The following is a 20,937-nucleotide window of genomic DNA, read 5'->3' as shown; positions in this document are numbered from 1 at the left end:
CCGCGAATAACATTTGCTGATGGGGGGTGGGGTTACATTTTCACTTGTGTACAAAGAAATGTATAGTATTCCCTTTGTGTTTGCCATTAGTATAATTATTTTTTACTTGTTTAGTATTGTGTATCTACAATCAGAAACAAATGTATTAAAAATGTTGAATCTACCCTCATTGTCTACTCTGGTTTTTTTATTAATAAAGCATGGAGTGGACTTGAGGGTCGACTCAACATATTTAATACATTTGTTTCTGATTATTTGTGAGAGTATTTTCCCATGATTATTTATATGTGTGTGTTTTGTGTGTCCACACACACACACACACACACACACACACACACACACACACACACATTTACAATACAGGTAAAGGAAATTGCTGTCTAGAATGAATGGCTCCCTGCGAAAATGCCAGCAACTTTAAAACTACCCTTAAGCATTCTTGGGTACATCCAGGGTGTCATCCGTGAATAATCGGGGTCTGCGAATTAAAAATCCGCAAATATGAAGGGCATGCTGTACAGTATAGTGTTAAATTTAGAGGATAATCTCACTGTTTTGGAGGTGATGAAGCCATGGTTAGGTTTATAAAGAACCAGAGTGAGAGATTGTTCAATGACAAAATGCCCTTGAACCAAATAATATACTGTACAGTACAATGCAGGTACAGTAATGCTGATACTGAATGGATAAATAACTTTGGATTATTTATAATATATCAATATTTGTTGAAACATAATTCACTCTTCATCTTGTTTAACTAAATTATTTGAAAAGAGAAACTCCAACTTTTTTTATTTCACGATTTCATGGGGGACGGGGTTGCTAACTCAACCACACCATTTGTTTGGGTTGCCTGGGTTTCATGGTAGTACTGCACTGTATTGTTTGAATGGGTCCACCATGTTAGAGCAGGAAGCCAGTCCTCAAACATGTCATTGGAGTGGTTGCCATGCAGTAGGAAGTCTCAGTGATACAATGGATGCCAGTTGGGAAGGATGGTAAAATTTTCCATAAAAAATTGTAGAGTTTGGCAACCAATACTGCAGCTAGCCCCACCCATCTTCGTGTACGCTGCCTTTCCACCCCGCGTTTAGGCACCCTTTTTAAACCATAAAAAATGGTAAATACAGTATGGTTATTTTTTATCTTATTAATGAAAATGATGCAATAGTTGTTATTGTGTACAGGATTTTGAATATTTATGTACTGTATTATACTGTATGTGAGTGAATAAAATGGTAAAATGTGAAGTGGGGAAAAATGCTTTGCAGTTTATTTGTGTGTGTAGGAGTGTTGCTATGTGTTTCTGAATGCTGTTATGTGAATACTGTACTTAGCATTATTCTGGTGGGTCATTTTTTTTTTCTTTTCGAAAGCACTACAATCGCTTCTGGCATCCCTGAGTACATTACATACTTTCTAGTGCCTACAAGAGAGCTCAGGCTCTCAGCCATGTTAATATTATGATTTTTAATCGACTCTGTATCTGTGTTGTTCTGGCCCAATAAACTGTATCAATATCAAATCAGTGTACAGTATAGTCTTGATTTACACGGTCAATTGAACCCGTGGAGGTCCACATAAAACGAGAAACGTGTAAACTAAATAACAGAACATGTGGGATTAATTTAAATAGAGACTGGGCTGACCCCCAGACTACCCTTTTTCCGACACAATACGTACGTTGTAGTAAAAATAGTATCCTGATTCTAAGATGGTATGGAAAAACACATAATATAGAAGAGAAATATCAATAAGAGAATAATATACTGCACCAGGTAAAAGAAAAATCAAGGTTTAACACTTACGTTAGTAGAAGAGATGGCTGGGCACACGGGAATGGGGGCTGGTTCCGAGGCAGAGGGCAGATTAGTGGCCCTCAGGTGAATCACTTGTATCACTCTCCACCACAGATGTCAGGGCCTCCCTGACAAACCCCTCAGTCACCATCACTGTCATTATCAATGACTTGGGCTGGCTGTGGTTGTGGTGGGTTGCGGGTGAAGAACTCGGTGATGTCAAGCTGACGGCTAGCGTTGATGTGGTCGTGATACATCTGGATGTATGGCTCCATAGTTTGCAACAGATGGTTATTGGAGACTTCATATCGGTGATTGACTGGGTCTTTGGACAAGATGAGCTTGAGTCTCTCAACATATTCGATGACTTCCTTTACATCACCATGAGTTAACTTCTGTTCTCGTTCTTCCGCACCACCTGCCTCCTCACTGACGTCATCATCTTCCAATATCTCGTCGGCAGTCACCTCAGGTTCCCTGATTACCTCCAGGATTTTGTCGTTGGTGGTCTCGGAGAAGCCTGCAGCTGTAACACTCTGAGCAGCCTCTCTTGCAAGGGCCACTGCAACAGACTGAGCCTCACCAGTCACAGGTTGCCTCTGCCTCCCACCTGGAATACCTTGCAACACATGCCGCCACGCGTGACGAATCGTTGCCACAGACAGCGGCCCCCTTGCCTCCACCAAGAAATCAACATCTTCCAAAACTGTTTTACTCGCACTTCATTCTCCACCAACTCTTGTTCTGGATCCTCGCTCTCGCTCTCTGTGCCACTCAGAAGGTTCCGCAACTCATCCTTGGTGTTGGTGAAGTCCTTCAGGAGCTTAAACTTCTTTGCGGAGAAAGCAGCCTTCACGTTGCATATCAACTCCTGGTCCATGGGCTGGATTAACGACGTACTGTTGGGAGGAAGGAAGACTACTTTTACACTGGGGTGACGATCTAACAGTAGGGGCGAGTGTCCTGGTGCGTTGTCAAGGAGCAACAAAATGTTAAATGGAACATTATGTTGCTCGCAGAATTTCTTAACGTTGGGAACGAAACAGTCGTCAAACCAGGAGAGGGACAGACCAGTGAACATCCACGCCTTACGTGCAGTTAGCCAGTGGACATTTAGCTTGGTCATGTCCATGTTTTTGTAGGCATGCGGACTGTGTGGATCACCGACAACTTGAGCTTACAGGTGCCGGAGGCATTGGTGGTGAACAGGATGGTGATGCGCTCCTGCAACTTCCGGCCCCGACACTTGCTGGCAGACTTGACAACAAAGGTCTTGGAAGATAATTTTTTCCAAAACAGCCCGGATTCATCCATGTTGAACACCTGGTCGTCGGTGTACTGTCCTTCCTCCATAATTTCTCGTAAGAATGGAGGAAAAACTATGGCAGCAACACGATCAGCACTAGCTCCTTCACCAACAATGTTAATGTTCGTGATCTTGTTGCGTTTTTTAAACCCTTGCTGCCACCCAGCGGAAGCAGTGAAGGGTTTGGGTTCTGCAATTCCCATCTTTCGAGCCACTGATTGGTAGAGTTCACGGGCGTAGTCCTGCACTGCCCGCGTGTCGACCACCATGTTCCTTCTTGCCTGACGAATCAAGTAGCTAACCAATAAATTCTCAGCCTTGAGCAGCACCTTATTCTGACAACACTTCACCATTGAAGCACCTGCAGACTTTGTGATGCTCATGTGTTCTTTTATCTTGGCGGCATCCTTCTTGATTGTACGAATCGTAGAATCGTTAACTCCATGCTGGCGCGCGAGATCAACTTGTCGGGTTCCCTTTTCTAATTCTTACCCCCCCGTAACGATTTTGTATTTTACTTCGTAACCGAGGGCGCGTTGTATCTTCTTGGGCTTGGGGCGGCTTGGTCCAGGTAATTCAAGGTTTTTCTGGGGTGGTAGGGGTCCAGCGGAAGCCATTGTTGAACAGATTAGCGGGCACAAGAGAGAACAGTATACGCGGAGACTGAGAACAATGACACAACTGGGCACGTCATATTACATTAGATCAATCACAGCTAGCGAGAGAGGGAGGTAAGGATGCGTGGCCCAATCACAGTCTGATAGTCATATGACGTCAGCAACAACGCAACAGCGACATACTGCGCACTCTCCCCGCGCCGCTTCCCGCATATATTCAAGAATACCGCGTAACTATTAATTGGCGCGTCTGGACCTCTCTCGCCGCGTAAATGATGGAATGAACCAGTTTTCACAGAAGAAATTCGTGAGGAAATTCGAGAAGTGGAACTGATATTTAGGGGAAAGGAAGAAGAGAAATTAAAGAATATCACTATCAGAAAAGGATGTTCTTAAGAGGATAAATAAATTAACGACGACAAAATCCTCAGGGCCGGATGAAATTTTCCCTTGAGTCTTGAAAGAGTGTAGGGAACAGATTAGCGGACCCCTCGTAAATTTATTTACAAAATCATTAGACACGGGAGTTGTGTCAGACTTGTGGAAACAGGCAAATGTAGTACCCATATTCAAAAAGGGAGACAGAGAATCAGCGTCAAATTACCGGCCGATCAGTTTGACGTCAGTAGTGGGGAAATTACTTGAATCAATTTTAGCAAATAGCATCCGATTGCATTTAGAGAAAAGCAAATTAATCTACGACTCTCAACATGGGTTTACAAAGGGAAAATCTTGTCTAACAAATCTGCTGACGTTTTTTTGGAAAGTCTTCGAGGTAGTAGATAATGACGAAAATTACGATGTTATTTACTTAGACTTTAGCAAAGCATTTGACAGAGTACCGCATCAGAGGCTTCTGAGAAAAATTAAGGCTCATGGTATCGAGGGGAAAGTTTTAAAAAGGATAAAATCATGGCTCACCGATAGAACGCAGAGGGTCAGCGTAGATGGTGTTAAATCTGAGTGGGGCTGTGTAACCAGTGGGGTTCCCCAAGGGTCAGTACTAGGCCCACTCTTGTTCATAATCTACATAAACGATTTAAATACTGGGATCAGCAGTGACATAAGCAAGTTTGTGGATGACACCAAAATAGGGCGGCAGATTAATTCAGGGCAGTATGCAAATGCACTACAGGAGGATTTAATTAAACTGCAGGAATGGTCAGAAAAACAGCAAATGAAATTCAACACCAGCAAGTGCAGCTTACTTAACATTGGAAGAACAAATACTGTCAATGCATACAGCCTTAACAACATCAACCTAGAGAAGTCGACTTGTGAAAGAGGCTTAGGGGTACTTGTAAGCCCTGACCTATGGCCTAGAAAACAGTGCGTTAATGTTTGAAATAAGGCAAACAGAGTATTGGGTTTTATATCTAGAAGTGTTAGTAATAGAGGGCAGAGGTCTTATTGCAACTACATCTTGCGCTAGTCAGGCCGCACCTCGATTATGCGGTTCAGTTCTGGTGCCCTTATTATAGAATGGATATCAATTCACTGGAGTCGGTGCAGCGAAGAATGACGAAAATGATTCCGGGACTTAGAAACCTTCCATATCAAGATAGGTTAAATGAACTAAACTTGCATTTCCTAGAAAGATGAAGAGTGCAGGGAGATATGATAGAAGTATTTAAGTGGGTGAAAGGAATCAATAAAGGGGATATAGATAAAGTTCTTATAATATCCGAGCAGTATAGGACTCGTAGCAATGGATTTAAGTTGGATAGGTTTAGGGGGGAGATAGGAAGGAACTTGTTCACAAATAGGGTGGTGGACGAGTGGAACAAGCTTAGCAACTTTGTAGTAAGTGCTGGAATGCTGGAAAGTTTTAAAGGGAGGCTAGATAGATTCATGGATGATAGAGAAATGATTATTATTATTATTATTATTATTGCAGTACTGTATTATTATTATTATTATTATTATTAGATTTTTGCCACCCAGGACTCAATGTGGGTCAGTGAACTGTGCCTGGGTGGGTTAATCCCCGTTAAAAAAAAAATTGCTCCCAAAAGATTCTTCTTTGACCAGGCTACAGCCTCTTTTTTTTCCTATGATCTAGATTTAATTAAATTATGCAGGCATTCCTAGAAAAAGTAAGTAGCAGTATAAGGGTTAATGTAAGTTTTCACTTTTTTTTCTTCTGTGACACTAGATATCCATTCCATACATGGAGTACTATATCAACAAAGAATCCATCCATGAACTCCAATTACAGTACTGTACATAACATAAGAAGGTTGTGCAGAGTGGCAATGCCTTCATCAAAATGGCATAGTATTTAGTATGTCTCTTATCAAGTAACCAGTTTATAGTCATAACTAACTCCATTATTCCATGTTATTTCTAATGATTTAATGATACATGACCTTCCAGAATGACAAGCAACAACAGCAACAGGGTGAGGAGGAAGGAAAAGAACAACAGGATGTTTCCCCAGACATGTTGATCAAACACCCTTTACAGAACACTTGGACTCTCTGGTTTTTTAAGATTGAGAACAACCGAACTTGGGAGGACTGCCAGATGGAAATTGCAAGCTTCAACACAGTAGAGGATTTCTGGGCGTGAGTTAATTTTTATTGGGGTTAAATTATTTAAATTAAATGAAATGGTCTGTTTTAGCATGATACTTGTAGCTATGTACATTTAGTTTTGATGCAGCATATCTTCATAAACATTGGATTTTTTGGCCCCTCTATGGATAACATGTTTTTTACCCAAAGAAATTTATTAATATGTACTTGCTTTCAACAAAATATTTACATAAGTTGGGTTAGAGAAGAATAATTGAAGTATTATACAAACAGAAATCTCTAGTAGTTAGTTCATATGACAGTTGATGACAGGATCAGACCATGTGAGGGATGCAAAAGGAATGAGTCAGGCCCCTTCCTGTTTATATATGTAAAGTAGGTAAGAATAAATGCTATAGGGGAGGGAAGAGTAGTACAGTACAGTAATAGCAATAGAATAGAAGATGTGAAAAGAAGAATATCAACAGATAGACAGTAGGTGCACAAGTTAGTATTGTATGTTGGGGAATGGAAAGGAACAATTATTAGGGGCAAAATGCAGCTGTAAGAAAATTGAAATTAGTGAAAGTTCCAAGAGTAAATGGTACGGTATTGGTTTAAGTTTTGACAGTATGGAAAGCAGAAAATTTTGTACCCTGTACTGTATTGTGTGAATATTTTACTAAATAGTGTGAGATGACATGAAAAAAAAATATCAAATGACTGGTTGGCATCTATAACTAATGATGCCTTTATATGTATATAGGGGAAGGTGGTCAGGAAGAATGCCAAATTTATTTAGGAATCAGTCTGAAGAAGTAGATGGTCGAGTAGTAATTGAATGGGAGAGAAAATAGAGTGCAGAATAGATAAAGAAAAGGAGTGATATAGAGAATTTTTTGGATGAAGATACTTGTACCAAACATATACTGTACAGTTAAAATGTTTGGGGCAAATTACATTGACGAGTTGGGAAAACCACCTGTACTGTTTATGGATGTGGTGAAAATATATACAGTACAGTACTGTACAGTAATAGGGTGAATGGAGATGCACTATGAAAAGTGAGGATGATTTATGGAGTGAAAGGAAAGCTACAATAAGTCCTCGCTTAACGTTGGGGTTACGTTTCTGAAAACGCGACGTAATACGAAACAACGTTAAGTGGATCAATCCCAAAATATGGGAGTTACATTCCCCAGCCTCCCTTTGCCCCATAAAATACATTGTATATACCTGTACAGAAAATCATTGCCATTTCTTTAGAAACTAGTGCATGCATATACAACTATTAAGTTTGTTTTGGTACTCGCCGATGGGCGGAGGTGGTAGAGCGAGTGTGTAGTGGAGCGAATGAGGCGGATGGCGGGAGGGTAGGAGTATGGTGGGAGTGGGGGAGGGGGGTGGGAGCGGAGGAGGGTGGTGAGTCACTGAGACTGCGGCTGCCTCCTCCTCCTGCTCTGACTGTGGTTCCTCTGCTGCTGTTTTCTCCTCCTCCATTGATGTTTGCTCCTCCTCCGTTGTTGTTTGCACATCCTCGGCTGCTGTGTGCTCCTCCTTGGCTGGCTGCTGTTGTGAAGAAGCTGCTTCTGCCATCCCCTGATGAAAAATTGAATACTGTGTTCACTGTTTGGTGCTACTCTTCTTCTCCTTATGCATCTCAGTGTAACAACCAAGACTGTCATCAATGCTGCTTTGAAGCTTTGAGCTACGTTCTCTGTTTGGGTTGTCATTTATGAGGATTTGCATTGCTTGCTGGAACATGTTGAACACTTCTGCCGTCCTCGTGGAAGTTAGTGTTCATTGAGGTTCTTCGTCGTCGCCGTCTTCAAAGAGACTGTGTTCTGTTAACAGTTGCAAATCTTCGTTGGTGAGCTCTTCTGTATGGGATGCCAGGACGTCCTCAATATCCTCTGATTCCAGCTCATCAAAGCCTGCCTGTCTAGCCAAGCTGAGGATATCCCTATTCACAGCTGGGACTGAGTCCGTGAATCCTGTAAAACTGTTGACGCACTCAGGCCACAGTTTACGCCACACACCATTCAGGCAACTTTCTGTAACCTTTTGCCAATGTTGTCAATTGCATGAAGAATGTTGAAGCCACGCCAATATTCTTGGATCATAGTTTTCTTTTCTCTGCCTAGTCTTGAGCAGCTGGCCCATTGCACGGTGTAAATAATACGCCTTGAATGAGGCGATGATGTCTTGGTCCATAGGCTGCATCAGTGCTGTCGTGTTGGGAGGCAGGAATACAACTTTTTCACTGTCATGCAAGTCGTCGAAATTTGAAGGATGAACTGGAGCATTGTCAACGATCAGAAGAATTGGCACAGTATTCCTTCATTGCAGGGATTGCGTACACGTTTAACCACTGGCTAAATATGGCGCCAGTTATCCATGCCTTCTTATTTGCCTTATAGATCACAGGAAGGTGATCCTAAGAGTAACCTCTTAGGGCCCGTGGGTTGACAGCGCGAGAAATCAGCATAGGCTTCAGCTTGGTCACCAGCAACGTTCGCGCCAAGCAGCAGCGTCAAGCGGTCTTTTGCCATTTTAAACCCCTACACTCTTTTCTCCTCCTTGCAGATATAGGTCCTCTCAGGCATCCTCTTCCAAAAGAGACCAGTCTCATCCACATTGAAGGCTTGCTTCGATGAGTAGCCTCCTTCCTGGATAGTCTGCTTGAATTCAGGCGGGAATGTCTCGGCAGCAACCGTATCTGAACTAGTAGCTTCACCAGTCATCTTTATGTTGTGGAAGTTATAGTGATGTTTAAATTGTTGAAACCAGCCTCGGCTGGCTGTAAAGGTCTCTTCCTTCGATCCTTCACCCTCGGTTTCCTTAATGTCATCAAACATGGATCTGGCCTTATGCTGAATAACCGTAAGGCCAACAGGCTCATTGAGTTGATTCTGGTCCTCCATCTTTTCCACCTTTTCTGTTACAGTACTTCTAGTACGAATTGTTTTAGTTACACTGAGAGTAGTATCACTTCCAGCACTAAGCTTAATCTTGTCAGCGCTGGTCCGGATAGTACGCACCATTGTGGGGGTTAGACCAAGCACAGTGGCTATGTCCACAGCACATTCCCCTTTTTCAAATCAGGTTAATAAATCTATTTTTGTAGCAAGGGTAATGGTCTTATGTTGCCTCTTCACTACACTAACATCAGTAGCACTTGATAGGTGCTTGGAAGCCATCTTGAATGGTAGAGTACAGTTTTAGAGCAAAAGCACTTAAGCACACGCGAATGAAGTGAAGTCGTAACAAAGACTGGCTTGGCGTCGCTTGGGGACGCTGTGACGTTACGCGAGTGAGGGTAGCGCGCCGAGCCGAGAGAGGGTGATGCGCCGTAAAAAGTAGTGGGTGATGACGCAAAAGGACGTTTTACCGAATCGCCATTAAACAAATTTTTGGTCTCTAAAGTTTAATGACGTAGTACCGAAACGACATTAAGCGAGGACTTGCTGTACTTGGTACTGCTGGAAGAGTAAGTGGTGTATGAGTAGGATTGGAGAATTAACTGTGAACTTCAAAGTAGAGTTGGTGGAATGACGGGTGGATGGTCAACATGTACTATGTGGATTGAGGAGAGCTGGAGTGAGATGGTGGGATGAGGCCAGTAGTAATTTGTCTCTTATGTCACTGCAGATGGTGCATTGCTTTTTACTGAGTGAACAGGGGCTGCAAAGGATGATGAAAGACTGAGAGGGTGTGTAATAAAAGGAAGTAAAAAGGTATTAATAAAATGAGGAAGCTTAGAGATGAAGTAATTGAGAGACAGTTTGGTGTTCCTATTTGTTGTCGGGCAGTGAAATACGGGTTTGGAATGAAACTGTTCTAAAATTTAAATTACAGCACTGACCTGAGGGCTGCATCTAAGGTTAACAGAATGGATTGGGAAAGAAAAAAATTATCTGGGGTTATTGGAATGTCAGAGAAAGCAGTGTGAATAACAATCATAGATTGAGTAAAGAGTGGTGTTTATGTGAGATGAGTGCAAGAGGAGAGGCTGGTGCAGGAAGTGTATAGCAGCAGTGTAAAAGATGGAATACTATACAGTAATACGTTACGAACAAAATGGGGAGGGGATAATGGGAATAATAAAGATGTGATAGGGCAGCTTGGAAGCTCTGGTGTTTTTGCTATCTCCGAGGGGAACATAGGGGAAGAATTTACTGCATAATAGGTGATGTTTTTTCAGGATATTGGTTGTTTCACTTGTCATAATAAGATGTAAACATAAACATTAATTATCCAAATTAATATAGGTTTGTAAACGTTGTATATGACATGGACTTGGACTTAATTTTGCACCTGAACTCTAAACTGATTCATTACTTACTTCAATTCAATTTTCAGATTGTATAATCACATAGAACCTGCATCACGGTTGAAAGTTGGGTGTGACTACTCCATGTTCAAGCAGGGCGTCAAACCCATGTGGGAGGATGAACATAACTGTCGAGGGGGTCGCTGGCTCATCAATCTCAACAAGCAACAACGTGCCTCAGAACTAGATAACTTCTGGTTAGAAGTGGTTAGTATGAACCTAAAAGTTGTAAATGAGAATTGCACTATTTCTTATGTTTAGGAGAGCATATTTTAGTTAAGCAAGGCTGTATTGAATAATGGATCTTTAACTAGAAGGCCAGTGTCTTCACCCTAGACTGGTTATGGAAAGTTTAGACAAAAGGAAAGGAAGTTGAATGCTCTGTTCTTTAATGTGAAGAAGACATAGCTATAATGAAAAAACACTTTGGGAGGATAGTAAAGTGCATGTGACTACAACAGTAAATATGAATGGTAAAGTGAATGAAAATTACAGTTGATAGGGTACTAAAATTAACACAGTGCCTCAGACTTTTCCATTCATATGGATAGGTGTGAGGGAGATAAAAATGTAGATGTGAACGACATGAAAATAGTTACGGTTGGACAGAAATACAGTGCACTCATACCTGAATATTTGCATATTTATAATTTGCACCTTTGACGATACACTGGAGACAATAAAATAATAAACATTCATAATTTGAAGTGTCTTACGTACACTTAAAAATCACAGGCATCCACCACGAGTCGTAGGATAATGAACAAACTATTGCACATTTCTCTGCTAGTTTTTGACATCATCATCATCATACCTTAAGGTTGATTTTTAGCAATAAATGTATTTCTATTTCTATTTTATTGTCAATTTTGTGCATAATTTCTGTACATAAACATGTAAAGTTTTTGTTTACTGTACAGGGGGTTCCTGAGTTACAAACAGGTACTGTTCCTGAGGACGTTCTTAAGTCAGAACACATTCTTTGTGCATACCGTACTTACAGAACAATGTTTAAAATCCTACTATATCATAGCCTTTTTTTTCGGGGATTAGCCCACCTGGGCACAGGTCAATGATCCACAACGGAGCCTACGGGGGGAAAATTTGAAAAGAAAGAAATTAAAAATAGAAAAGGAAAAGGTTATATTAATCTACACCACGAAGATGCCGGAAAACCAGCGTTTTAAAGCGAGACATTGTATGAGTAAGGAAACACAGAAGAAGGCAGAGCATTCCACAGTTTGGCTGTGTGAGGAAAGAAGGATGTACTATAACGGGTTATTCTGGTGTGACCGACATCCACAGAGAAACAGTGGGCACCTCGGGCAACACTTGTGTTATGAGTCCACGGCTTTGCTGGCGGTGCACAGGATGCCAGATCCACTGAACATTGCCCGTAAAGGTACCTGTAAAAGAGAGAGAGTGAAACAACGTTGCGGAGAAGAGAAAGGGAAGAAGGATTGTCAACTAAAGGAGGAGAGTTAATAAGACGAAACGCCTTTGATTCCACCCTATCTAACAGTTGGACAGAAGAAGAGCCACCCCCAGATATTAGAGCAGTACTCCAAGATAGGATGAATGAATCCCTTATACAGTCTCTCCTCGACTTACGACGAGGTTCCGTCCCGATGACCAGGTCGTAAGTCGAAAAGGCGAAAATAATATAGAAATTCTAAAATGAAATACAGTACAGTAAAAGCAATCAATAATGAAAATTGAATAAAGTGTTACTGTGCACTAGGGTTGCTCATTTTTCCCAATTTTAGAAAATTGTGGGTGGGGTTTTTTTTTCCCATTATTTCGTTACTCCTAAATTCATTGGTGCCAGAATTAAGGAAATCCAACATGTTCTAGGGGTCGCGAATCCAAATATAAAAAATGAATTTTTGCGAAAAACGTCAAAACTCAAGCTTTTTCTCTTATAGATCAGCAATCGCGCCATTTTAAAGGGAATTACAAAAGGAATTTTTGCCGGTACACAGCGCGATCAACAACAACAATTGAGCGGGCTACGGCGTGGATCCTGTACACCACGAGGTGGCCCAGCCCAAGCTGACGTACGGGGCCACATTACGAAACGTCTCGGGACTCAAAAATACGTAATGTGAAAAATATTTTATACGACCATGGCGGTCGTATGTCCGGCTTGTCATAAGTCGAGGAGAGACTATACTTTTTTTTTACGGGGATTAGCCCACCCGGGCACAGGTCACCGACCTACATCGGGGCCTGGGGAGCAAAAGTGTAATAATAATAATAATGCATTGTACATAAAATTTATAATTCAAAATTGAAAATAAAATATTAATAACACAAATAATACTACTAATAAAGAGCCATTAAGAAATAAAAAAACAAAACAATCAAAAGTGAGAAACAATATACAGTATGTATAATGAGTTGTCAATAATACGAGAAAGAATTGAGACCCTGCAATTGTGTGTAAATGTTGCAGAAAGTCAGATCATCAACCTGGGACTTGATCACACTTTTTGTGATGCCATATGGCAGCTGGGTCTACCATTAGACTACAGTACATTATTCTTCCAATATCTTCCTAGGCGGTAGTACCTCCCTATTTGGTAGCTGCCTACTACTGCTCAGGAGTGAAGTAGCTATGGCATCTGTACAGCATAACCAAATTTTGAGAGGCAGCTTTAATAGCAATGTTGAGGATGTGTGGCTTCCATGACATATTAGAGGAAATGGTGAGGCCTAGCATATCTGTTTTAGAATTTGGCAGAGTGATCGCGTCCTGAAATGTGATTGGTTGGAGATCATCTAATTTAGAAAGTGTAATTGGTAAATACTGAGTTTTATTACTATTGAATTTAACCAAGTTTCTACCTCCCCATTCAGACATATGCACAGTCATTACATACAACCACAGTCACTTGAGGTGCCCCGCATCGTATGGGTTACTCGCGCCAAAATTTGAAAGCCGAGAAAACTGCGTTTAAAGTTTTTCTAACTTCAAACATGCTTTACTTTGTTGTTTTTTGAGATACAGCATTTATTTTTGATGCATTTTGAAGCTAAAAGACTGTACTTGCACATGTAAGGTAGCACATCATGAAGTAATGTTGTGGGTTGTTGCAGTGTTGACTTGAAACAACAAAACTCCCACCTGCTTATGGCTTTTTTTTTTTTTTTTAATAATCGATATCAGAGTGTAGATCCCGCCACAACAAAGCAGAACTGAGGGAGAGAGGGATTCTCCGCTCATTGGCTGGAGAGGCCGTGACATAGATAGCAGACGCTCACTGTCATTAGCCGAGACGTGGGAGGAGGCTGCAGGCTGGCCGCTGTCATTGGCCGTCTACTCATCTCACTCACTCACTCACGGGATGAGAGCACCTGATGACGCGAAAGTTAAGCCCATACTTTCCTGTCTGCCACAAATCGATGTTCTACCCTATATTCAAAGGGCTTTCAACCTTATTTACAGTGTAGTAAGGAGATCTTACCAACTACCATCATATAGAGCTAGGCCGAAAATACAGTATTACCCAGCTGGTTTCACTTTCCGCGAGATTTCTCATTTACGAGGTACCTTGCCAGAACCGGACTTTCACTTTCTGCGGCGAATCTACTCATATACGCGGTGAAGTATTTTTTATTTTTTTTTATTTAGCTCATAAAATTCATACAAATTACCCTGCCAGAATATAATTTACATTGCTGGAATTCTTACAATATGATGATCATTTTGAATATAAACATGATGGATTTTGCATTAGACATACAAATTTTAGATCTGTAATAATTTGGTTTACACAAAGCAAATATTTTATCGTTTGTGCAAAATATATGAAGTTTACATTCAAAATATTCCCTGGCCTGCAAGGAATCTAGAAATGTCAATTATATTATCCTAACTTTAGTCTGGGTTATTATTTATTACTAAAAATGTAAATATACTATTTTCTCCCAATCGCTTCTCTGGTAGGGAGGGAAGGTGGGGGGTAGGAAGGGAGGGAGGGCAGAGGTGGGGTATTTTGATTGACAGATAGTGTCCTTGAAGAATATTTCTTTGTTTATTTACTGAAGATATTTGTTTTAGCTCATAAAATTCATACAAATTACCCGGCCAGAATATAATTTACATTGCTGGAATTCTTACAATATGATGATCATTTTGAATATAAACATCATGGATTTTGCATTAGACATACAAATTTTAGATCTAATGTAATAATTTGGTTTACACAAAGCAAATATTTTATCTTTTGTGCAAAATATATGAAGTTTACATTCAAAATATTCCCTGACCTGCAAGGAATCCAGAAATGTCAATTATATTATCCTAACTTTAGTCTGAGGTATTATTTATTACTAAACGTTAAAATCTAGTGGTTTCACCCAAACATTTCTCAGAGAGGTAGGAGCTAGTGAGCTGGGAAGAGGGGGGGGGGGATTTGAGTCCATTATTTGAATGGACATTAACCTGGCGACTGTATTTCTCTTAAATATTAATTGTGTGAGCATACCATCATAAAATTTAGATGTTATTTTTACTACAACATAGGTATTGTGTCGGGAAAAGTGGAGTTTGGGGGTCGGGCCAGTCTCTATTGGAATTAATCCCATATGCTCTGTTGTTCACTTTACGCGGTTTTCACTTTCCGTGGTACCCTGTGGGTTCAATTGGCCGCGTGTAAATCGGGGTACTACTGTAGTGCTTTCCAACAAAAAACAGGTTTTGCCCGGGGTGGTCTGAGTGAACTTTACCATGCGGGGGGGGGCCTCACTTAATTTAAGACAAAAGAAATAGAATGACAAGTTACAGTAAATGAAAGTAAAAAAAAAGTAAGTCATCAGGTAAATAAAATACAGGTACTGTAACTTTAAAGTTAATCCCGTTTGTATTGGTGGGCGTTCGTGAGTCAGGGACTCCCTGTATTTATTTACTGTTTTATTGTACAGATGTGATATTTAGAGTGCTTTAAGTAAAAAAGAACACGGTGTTTAATTCGCTTTTTATTTGTTCTGTACAGTATTTTTACAGAAGGTGTATTGAATTATTAAAGGTTAAGTATTTTATGATAATGGTATTCCTAAATTTTTATATTCAAAACCATCTGACTAACCTGCTCTCTTGATTTGGAACTGATATTTCTGACTGGAATGATAAAAGTATAAAATTAGCTTTACCTATTAATGTAAGAAAGCCGAAGGTGATAAAGAAAAGACTGTGATTTTTAGTTTGCCTGTTTTCAAAGAAGGAAAGAGGTGTTACTGCCCAGGTGTCAGCATTATTGTCCCATTAGGTATTTGTGTTAGTTGACTTCAATTAATGTACACATCTACTCCCAGTTCTCTTGAGGGATAGAAAATGTGAAGAAATACAGTAGTCATAGCTGAGTTGTATTGAATAAGTAGAACAAGTTAACCAATCTGTGAAAGTGGATGAGATCTCTTGCAATAGGTTGTCAAGCTATAAAATGAAGAGTATAAATATGTGGGGTAAAAGTAAGTTGTTTAGGAAGAGATGCATTGTGTTTTAGTGGGAGAAGGAGTGGCCTCATGAGAATATAAGTGTAATAGGCTAGAGGAAAGTTGGCGTTTAGCAACTAGTAACTTTGTTAGGCTACTTCTTTCTGGTAAATCCCAAAATCACAAATGCTAATGTGGAAATAGATTGTACTTGATAATACTTTTGATTTATTTTGTTTTGTGGCTAGTTTCTGATAGGAAAAAAAATGTTAAATGGGAAGAAAGAGACTTCTTGGTCAATTTTACCCCTCACCCCAGATTTGGGCTTTAGGATATTGTCATGACCCATGCTGTCCATTTGTCTGTTAGCCTCTGCTTTTAATGTAGATATCCCACAAAGGATCTCACATAGCCCTTTCAAGCTCATACCAAGAATCAGCTTTTCAGATGTATGTACTTGAGTTCGTCAAGGTCATTTGATGCCTGAATTGGTGTTTAATATTGATAGCATTCTGTTGACCTTTATGATTTTATAGTATCAAAGACTGTAGTGAGAGGACATGGTTCCACTGAAGAAGAAAATGGAGAGCTGGTGTAAATTTTTGAATAATTCTCTTGACATAATGTGAATGCAGTATAATGCCTGCCTTTGAACATTTATATGATCCCATAAGTGATTAAGTATCAGACAACAAAAATTTTATTTGGGGTTAATTTATGTCTCCTTGTATTGTTATTTTAGTTTTGGAAGCTGCAGATTGATTCTTCTCCAGTAAAGTAATTGTACAGTATTTTACAAACAGTACAGTACCTGAACTAAACTAGTTTGCACTCTTTCTTTTTTCAGTTACTGTTAATGATAGGTGAAGCATTTGAGGACCACAGTGATGAAGTTTGTGGTGCAGTTGTAAATGTACGTAGTAAGGGAGACAAGATAGGTGTGTGGACTGCAGATGCCAAGAAGAATGATAGCATTCTTAAGATTGGGTAAGTTTAAATTATGTATGTACCTGGTATATATATTCCTTCAGTATTAATAGATACAAAACTTTGTTTTATTCCACACACAGTTTTATTGAATTAGGTTAGTCCAACAGTTTGTCTCATCAAAATTCTGCCGGGGCTTAGGCTTTGCTTGTGGTATCATAAACAATTAGTTGATGACTTCACTTTGCTTGGGATGCAAAAAAAATTTCCATAGGTAAGTGGAGACACCCTGCAAACATAAACGTCTGGCATTGGCAGAACCTTGATTGATTTTATTTTTTGTGTTACCCTTTGTATGCAGAATATTCCCCCATAATTTAGTCAACATTTTACATATGACCATGTTTTAGTATACACTATAAATCAGGCTGTGCAGATTATGAGTGCCTGGCAGCCGGGAATTGCCTAGATTAAGGGTTAAGCAAGTATTTTTTCAAATCCACGTGCCTCGCAGACATGTAAATATTTTGAGAGGAAGATACCCAGACAGAAATTTATCAGGTGTGTGACCCTACCTCCCTGTACATATTTAACCAAGGAGGTCCATCATCCAGTAAGGTGACGGTAGGGTGGCAATGTTTATGCTTTAAATCTAACGTCGAATCATGACATCACAGCTGAGCTGATCCCATCTGTTTCTATTGGTCTATTCTCACAATCACCTCACCTGAAAGTTTGTTTTAAAGCTCTCACTGATTGCTGTGTAAGCAGAGTTGTACTATAAGTTCAAGTGAAAATATCAATATAAAAAAAGAATCGAGGAAAATTTACAGGGTGAGGGTAAAGGACATTTAGATGGACACAAGTGATCTGGGAGTTGATACACACATTACATTTCAATGTTTTAAAATGTGTCTTTAACTTTTCCCATAAAAAGATAAGGCAAGCAAATTTCCTCAAATTTGTGAGGGCAAGTATCAAAAATATCTCTTCAAACCTAACATATTCGTATCTCGAGGGATACCTGTACTTCAAAACTGCTAGTGAAAAACACACCGAGCATTCTAGAATTCTTCATACGGTAATGGTAAATGCTAGTTTAAGGTTAACGCTCATTTACAAATATTGAACACACTGTGTGCATGTGTGTGTTTTGTTTTGTTTTTATGGTATTGTAGTTATTTTATTGTATTGGATGGATTGTAGCTCTATATTAAAAAATATGTTGCTATAAAATAAAAAATATGAAGAGAATGAGTGTGTATGTGTGGACTTGACATGTCGCCAAGTTAGACAGCCCCTGTACCTATATCCCCGTAGCACTCCCCCCTACCAGGCCAGTCTGCATTGTTATTTTTCAAATCGTATTTTCTTTTTTACTGTTAAATGCACACACAATCGTTTATGCAGAATGTGCAGTAGTTAGTGTTGGAACGTGAAAGGGGGCTGCTGCATCAGGCATCTCAGCCTCCCCCCACCTGGCATCTCAGCCTCCCCCCACCTGGCATCTCAGCCTCCCCCCACCAGGCATCTCAGCCTCCCCCCACCAAGCATCTCAGCCTCCCACCACCAGGCCAAGCTGTGAGCTTCATTATTATTATTATTCAACTCTTTATTTCGGTCAGATATACATAAATTTCTTCAATTTATTTTACTGGTACATGCACGCAATCATTTGTACAAAATGTGCAAAAAAAAAATTCATCATAAGGTCAAAAACATAAAAGGAATAATAATTTCTTGCATGCAAGGTAGTTAGCCCCAGGATTGTGAGAGGAGGGAGTAGTGTTGGATATCTCAGATACTCTTTTCTCCCATGTAGTGAAACTAATGCCAACTGGCAATGTGGTATTTTTCTTTTATTTCATTTATTCCTCACTTTTACTGGTATTACAGTATACACTCAATACTGGTCCCTAATAGTCTTGAATAATGAGGAGTGTACAGTATATTGAAAAATGTGGCAAAAGTCGTCGGCTGGGAGCGCATCCCCCTTATTTACATTGATTATTAAGGGAAAAATTGCCCCGACATTCGCAAATTCGTTATTTGGAAAGACTTTTAGGAATGCATCCGTTGTGGTAACCTGAAAATTTGTGTGTCAGCTCTTGCTGGTTCCTTGTTTTATTTTTTCCAGTTTCTGGAGAGAAGAGGTTTTAATACAATCAGTGTCATGGTTTTGCATTATAAGATGTCTGATTTTGTGGTAAGCCATGCTATCTTAAGTGTTTTTCTTGTGATTGATGCAACTAACAAGTCTTATTCAACATGTTAATTCCCTGGTCACTCAAGAGCTGTTTGAAGCTGCTGCTTTGTTTTGGTAGCTAAGGACTTCTTTATTTATTTAGGGAAGTTATATGAGGAATAGACTGGTTATCTCCTAATATACTGCTTATATACAATTTATAACTGCTTTGGGACCTCCTTTTATGATCAGTCAAGAACTTCTGCTCTCATTTTGTCTTATTCCCACTTCTCCAAGTAAACCTTTTATAATTTGATTAAATAATTGTTTGCAAGGAACAGTGACAGAAAAAAGAATAAAATCCATTTGCTATTGTCTTCAATAGTGTTTGCCTTACCACATTCCTTACTGTTGTATTTACATGGCTTAACATTAATTTTATTTCTCTAAAGCCTTTGGGTATAGTTATTTAACTGATCCCCAAATCCTCAAATCTGGAGATGTTCAGGGTACTTGGTTCTAACTACAGGGGCGAACAAAAACACCTGTAGAGTTCTGTAGGTTCTTATTAACGGAAATATACAAGAGTGCGCTTACAAGCGCAGGTAGTCCTTACATTCCTATAGGGTCAACTGACCTCACTCTGACCTCTCAGGCAACATGTGGTAAGTGTTATACTAGCAGCTTCCAGATGTCACCAGGCACATTTATCTAAGCATGTGGTGACATGAAACGGGCATTACCACACGCTACTGACTAGAGAAATAATGTGTATATATAGAGTACATACATGGTATACATACATAATATACATACACCTCCCCCCCCCCCATACGCTCATAGCAAAGTCTTGAGCGGACCTTTTCCTGTGGATCTGTTCTGAGCGTCGAGGGGCTTAATCACTGGGGTGGGGGATATGGGACTCGGCACTGGTGACGGGGTCAGTGGGAGGTGTTACGGGGCGGAGGAAACGGCGGTTCCTCCGCCACACACGTCCACTGGGTAACCGCACCTGGTAGTCCCGTGACCTGCCGAGACCCATGACTACGCCCACTTTGTCCCAACGTAGGGAGGTCGGGTCCTGGACACGGACTTGGGTGCCGACACTCACCCTGGGGAGAGGACAGGCATGGTCGTTGTGGCGGGCGACGACGTCTTGAATACGTTCGGCGGCTCGGCGATCAAAATCCTGTCTTGGCCTGCCACTCCTTGGAGAAGGGTTGAGGGTGAGCAGGGACACAAGAACGGAGGGGACTTCCATACAAGACCTGGGCAGGGGAGCGTCCGGTGTAATTGGGTGTGTTGCGGAGCTCAAGGAGACTCTGGTCGAAGGCCTCGCAGTCAATATTCCCAGAAGGGGCCACTTTGAGGATGAGGTGCTTCTGGGATTTGACAGCAGCCTCAGCATGGCCGTTGGACTGCGGGTAATGGGGCGATGACAACACATGCCGAACTCCCCATCGGTCGAGGAACGCGGCAAAGTCCCGGCTTGTGAACTGGGGCCCTCTGTTGGTTCGCAGGCGCGCAGGAACGCCCATGTAACGGAAGTAGTGGCGGAACTTGCTGATGGTGGCGGCAGACGTCGTGTCATTACCGCACTTGATGACAACCGGCCAACCAAAGAGACGGTCGACGATAACCAGGAAGGACTCTCCTGACACACAGTAAAAGTCGGCCGACACAGACTCAAAGGGGCGGGTGGGGTTGTCGTCACTCATGAAGGGTTCCTGCTGCTGGCTGGGTTGCAGTACTTGGCGGGGCTTACACGCCTGGACAGCACTGTTGGTGGCCTCGGCTCCGCGGTGACTGTCGTGGAGG

General features: G+C 40.8%; 1 protein-coding gene across 2 annotated transcripts in view; it reads left to right on the top strand.

The window, feature by feature from the left end:
* Positions 1 to 20,937, top strand: part of LOC121857635 (eukaryotic translation initiation factor 4E-1A-like) — a 43,794-nt gene that overhangs the window by 3,980 nt on the left and 18,877 nt on the right. For both annotated transcript variants that reach the window (XM_042353693.1, XM_042353694.1), the window contains 3 exons: positions 6,099 to 6,289; positions 10,601 to 10,778; positions 16,855 to 16,994. In XM_042353693.1, the coding sequence (XP_042209627.1) occupies positions 6,099 to 6,289; positions 10,601 to 10,778; positions 16,855 to 16,994 (509 nt within the window). The remainder of the gene's footprint in view (positions 1 to 6,098; positions 6,290 to 10,600; positions 10,779 to 16,854; positions 16,995 to 20,937) is intronic.

The sequence above is a fragment of the Homarus americanus genome, unplaced genomic scaffold (assembly GCF_018991925.1).
Source record: "Homarus americanus isolate GMGI-L3 unplaced genomic scaffold, GMGI_Hamer_2.0 scaffold16712, whole genome shotgun sequence".
NCBI classification, from domain to species: domain Eukaryota; kingdom Metazoa; phylum Arthropoda; class Malacostraca; order Decapoda; family Nephropidae; genus Homarus; species Homarus americanus.
This window is presented reverse-complemented; position numbering and strand designations above follow the sequence as displayed.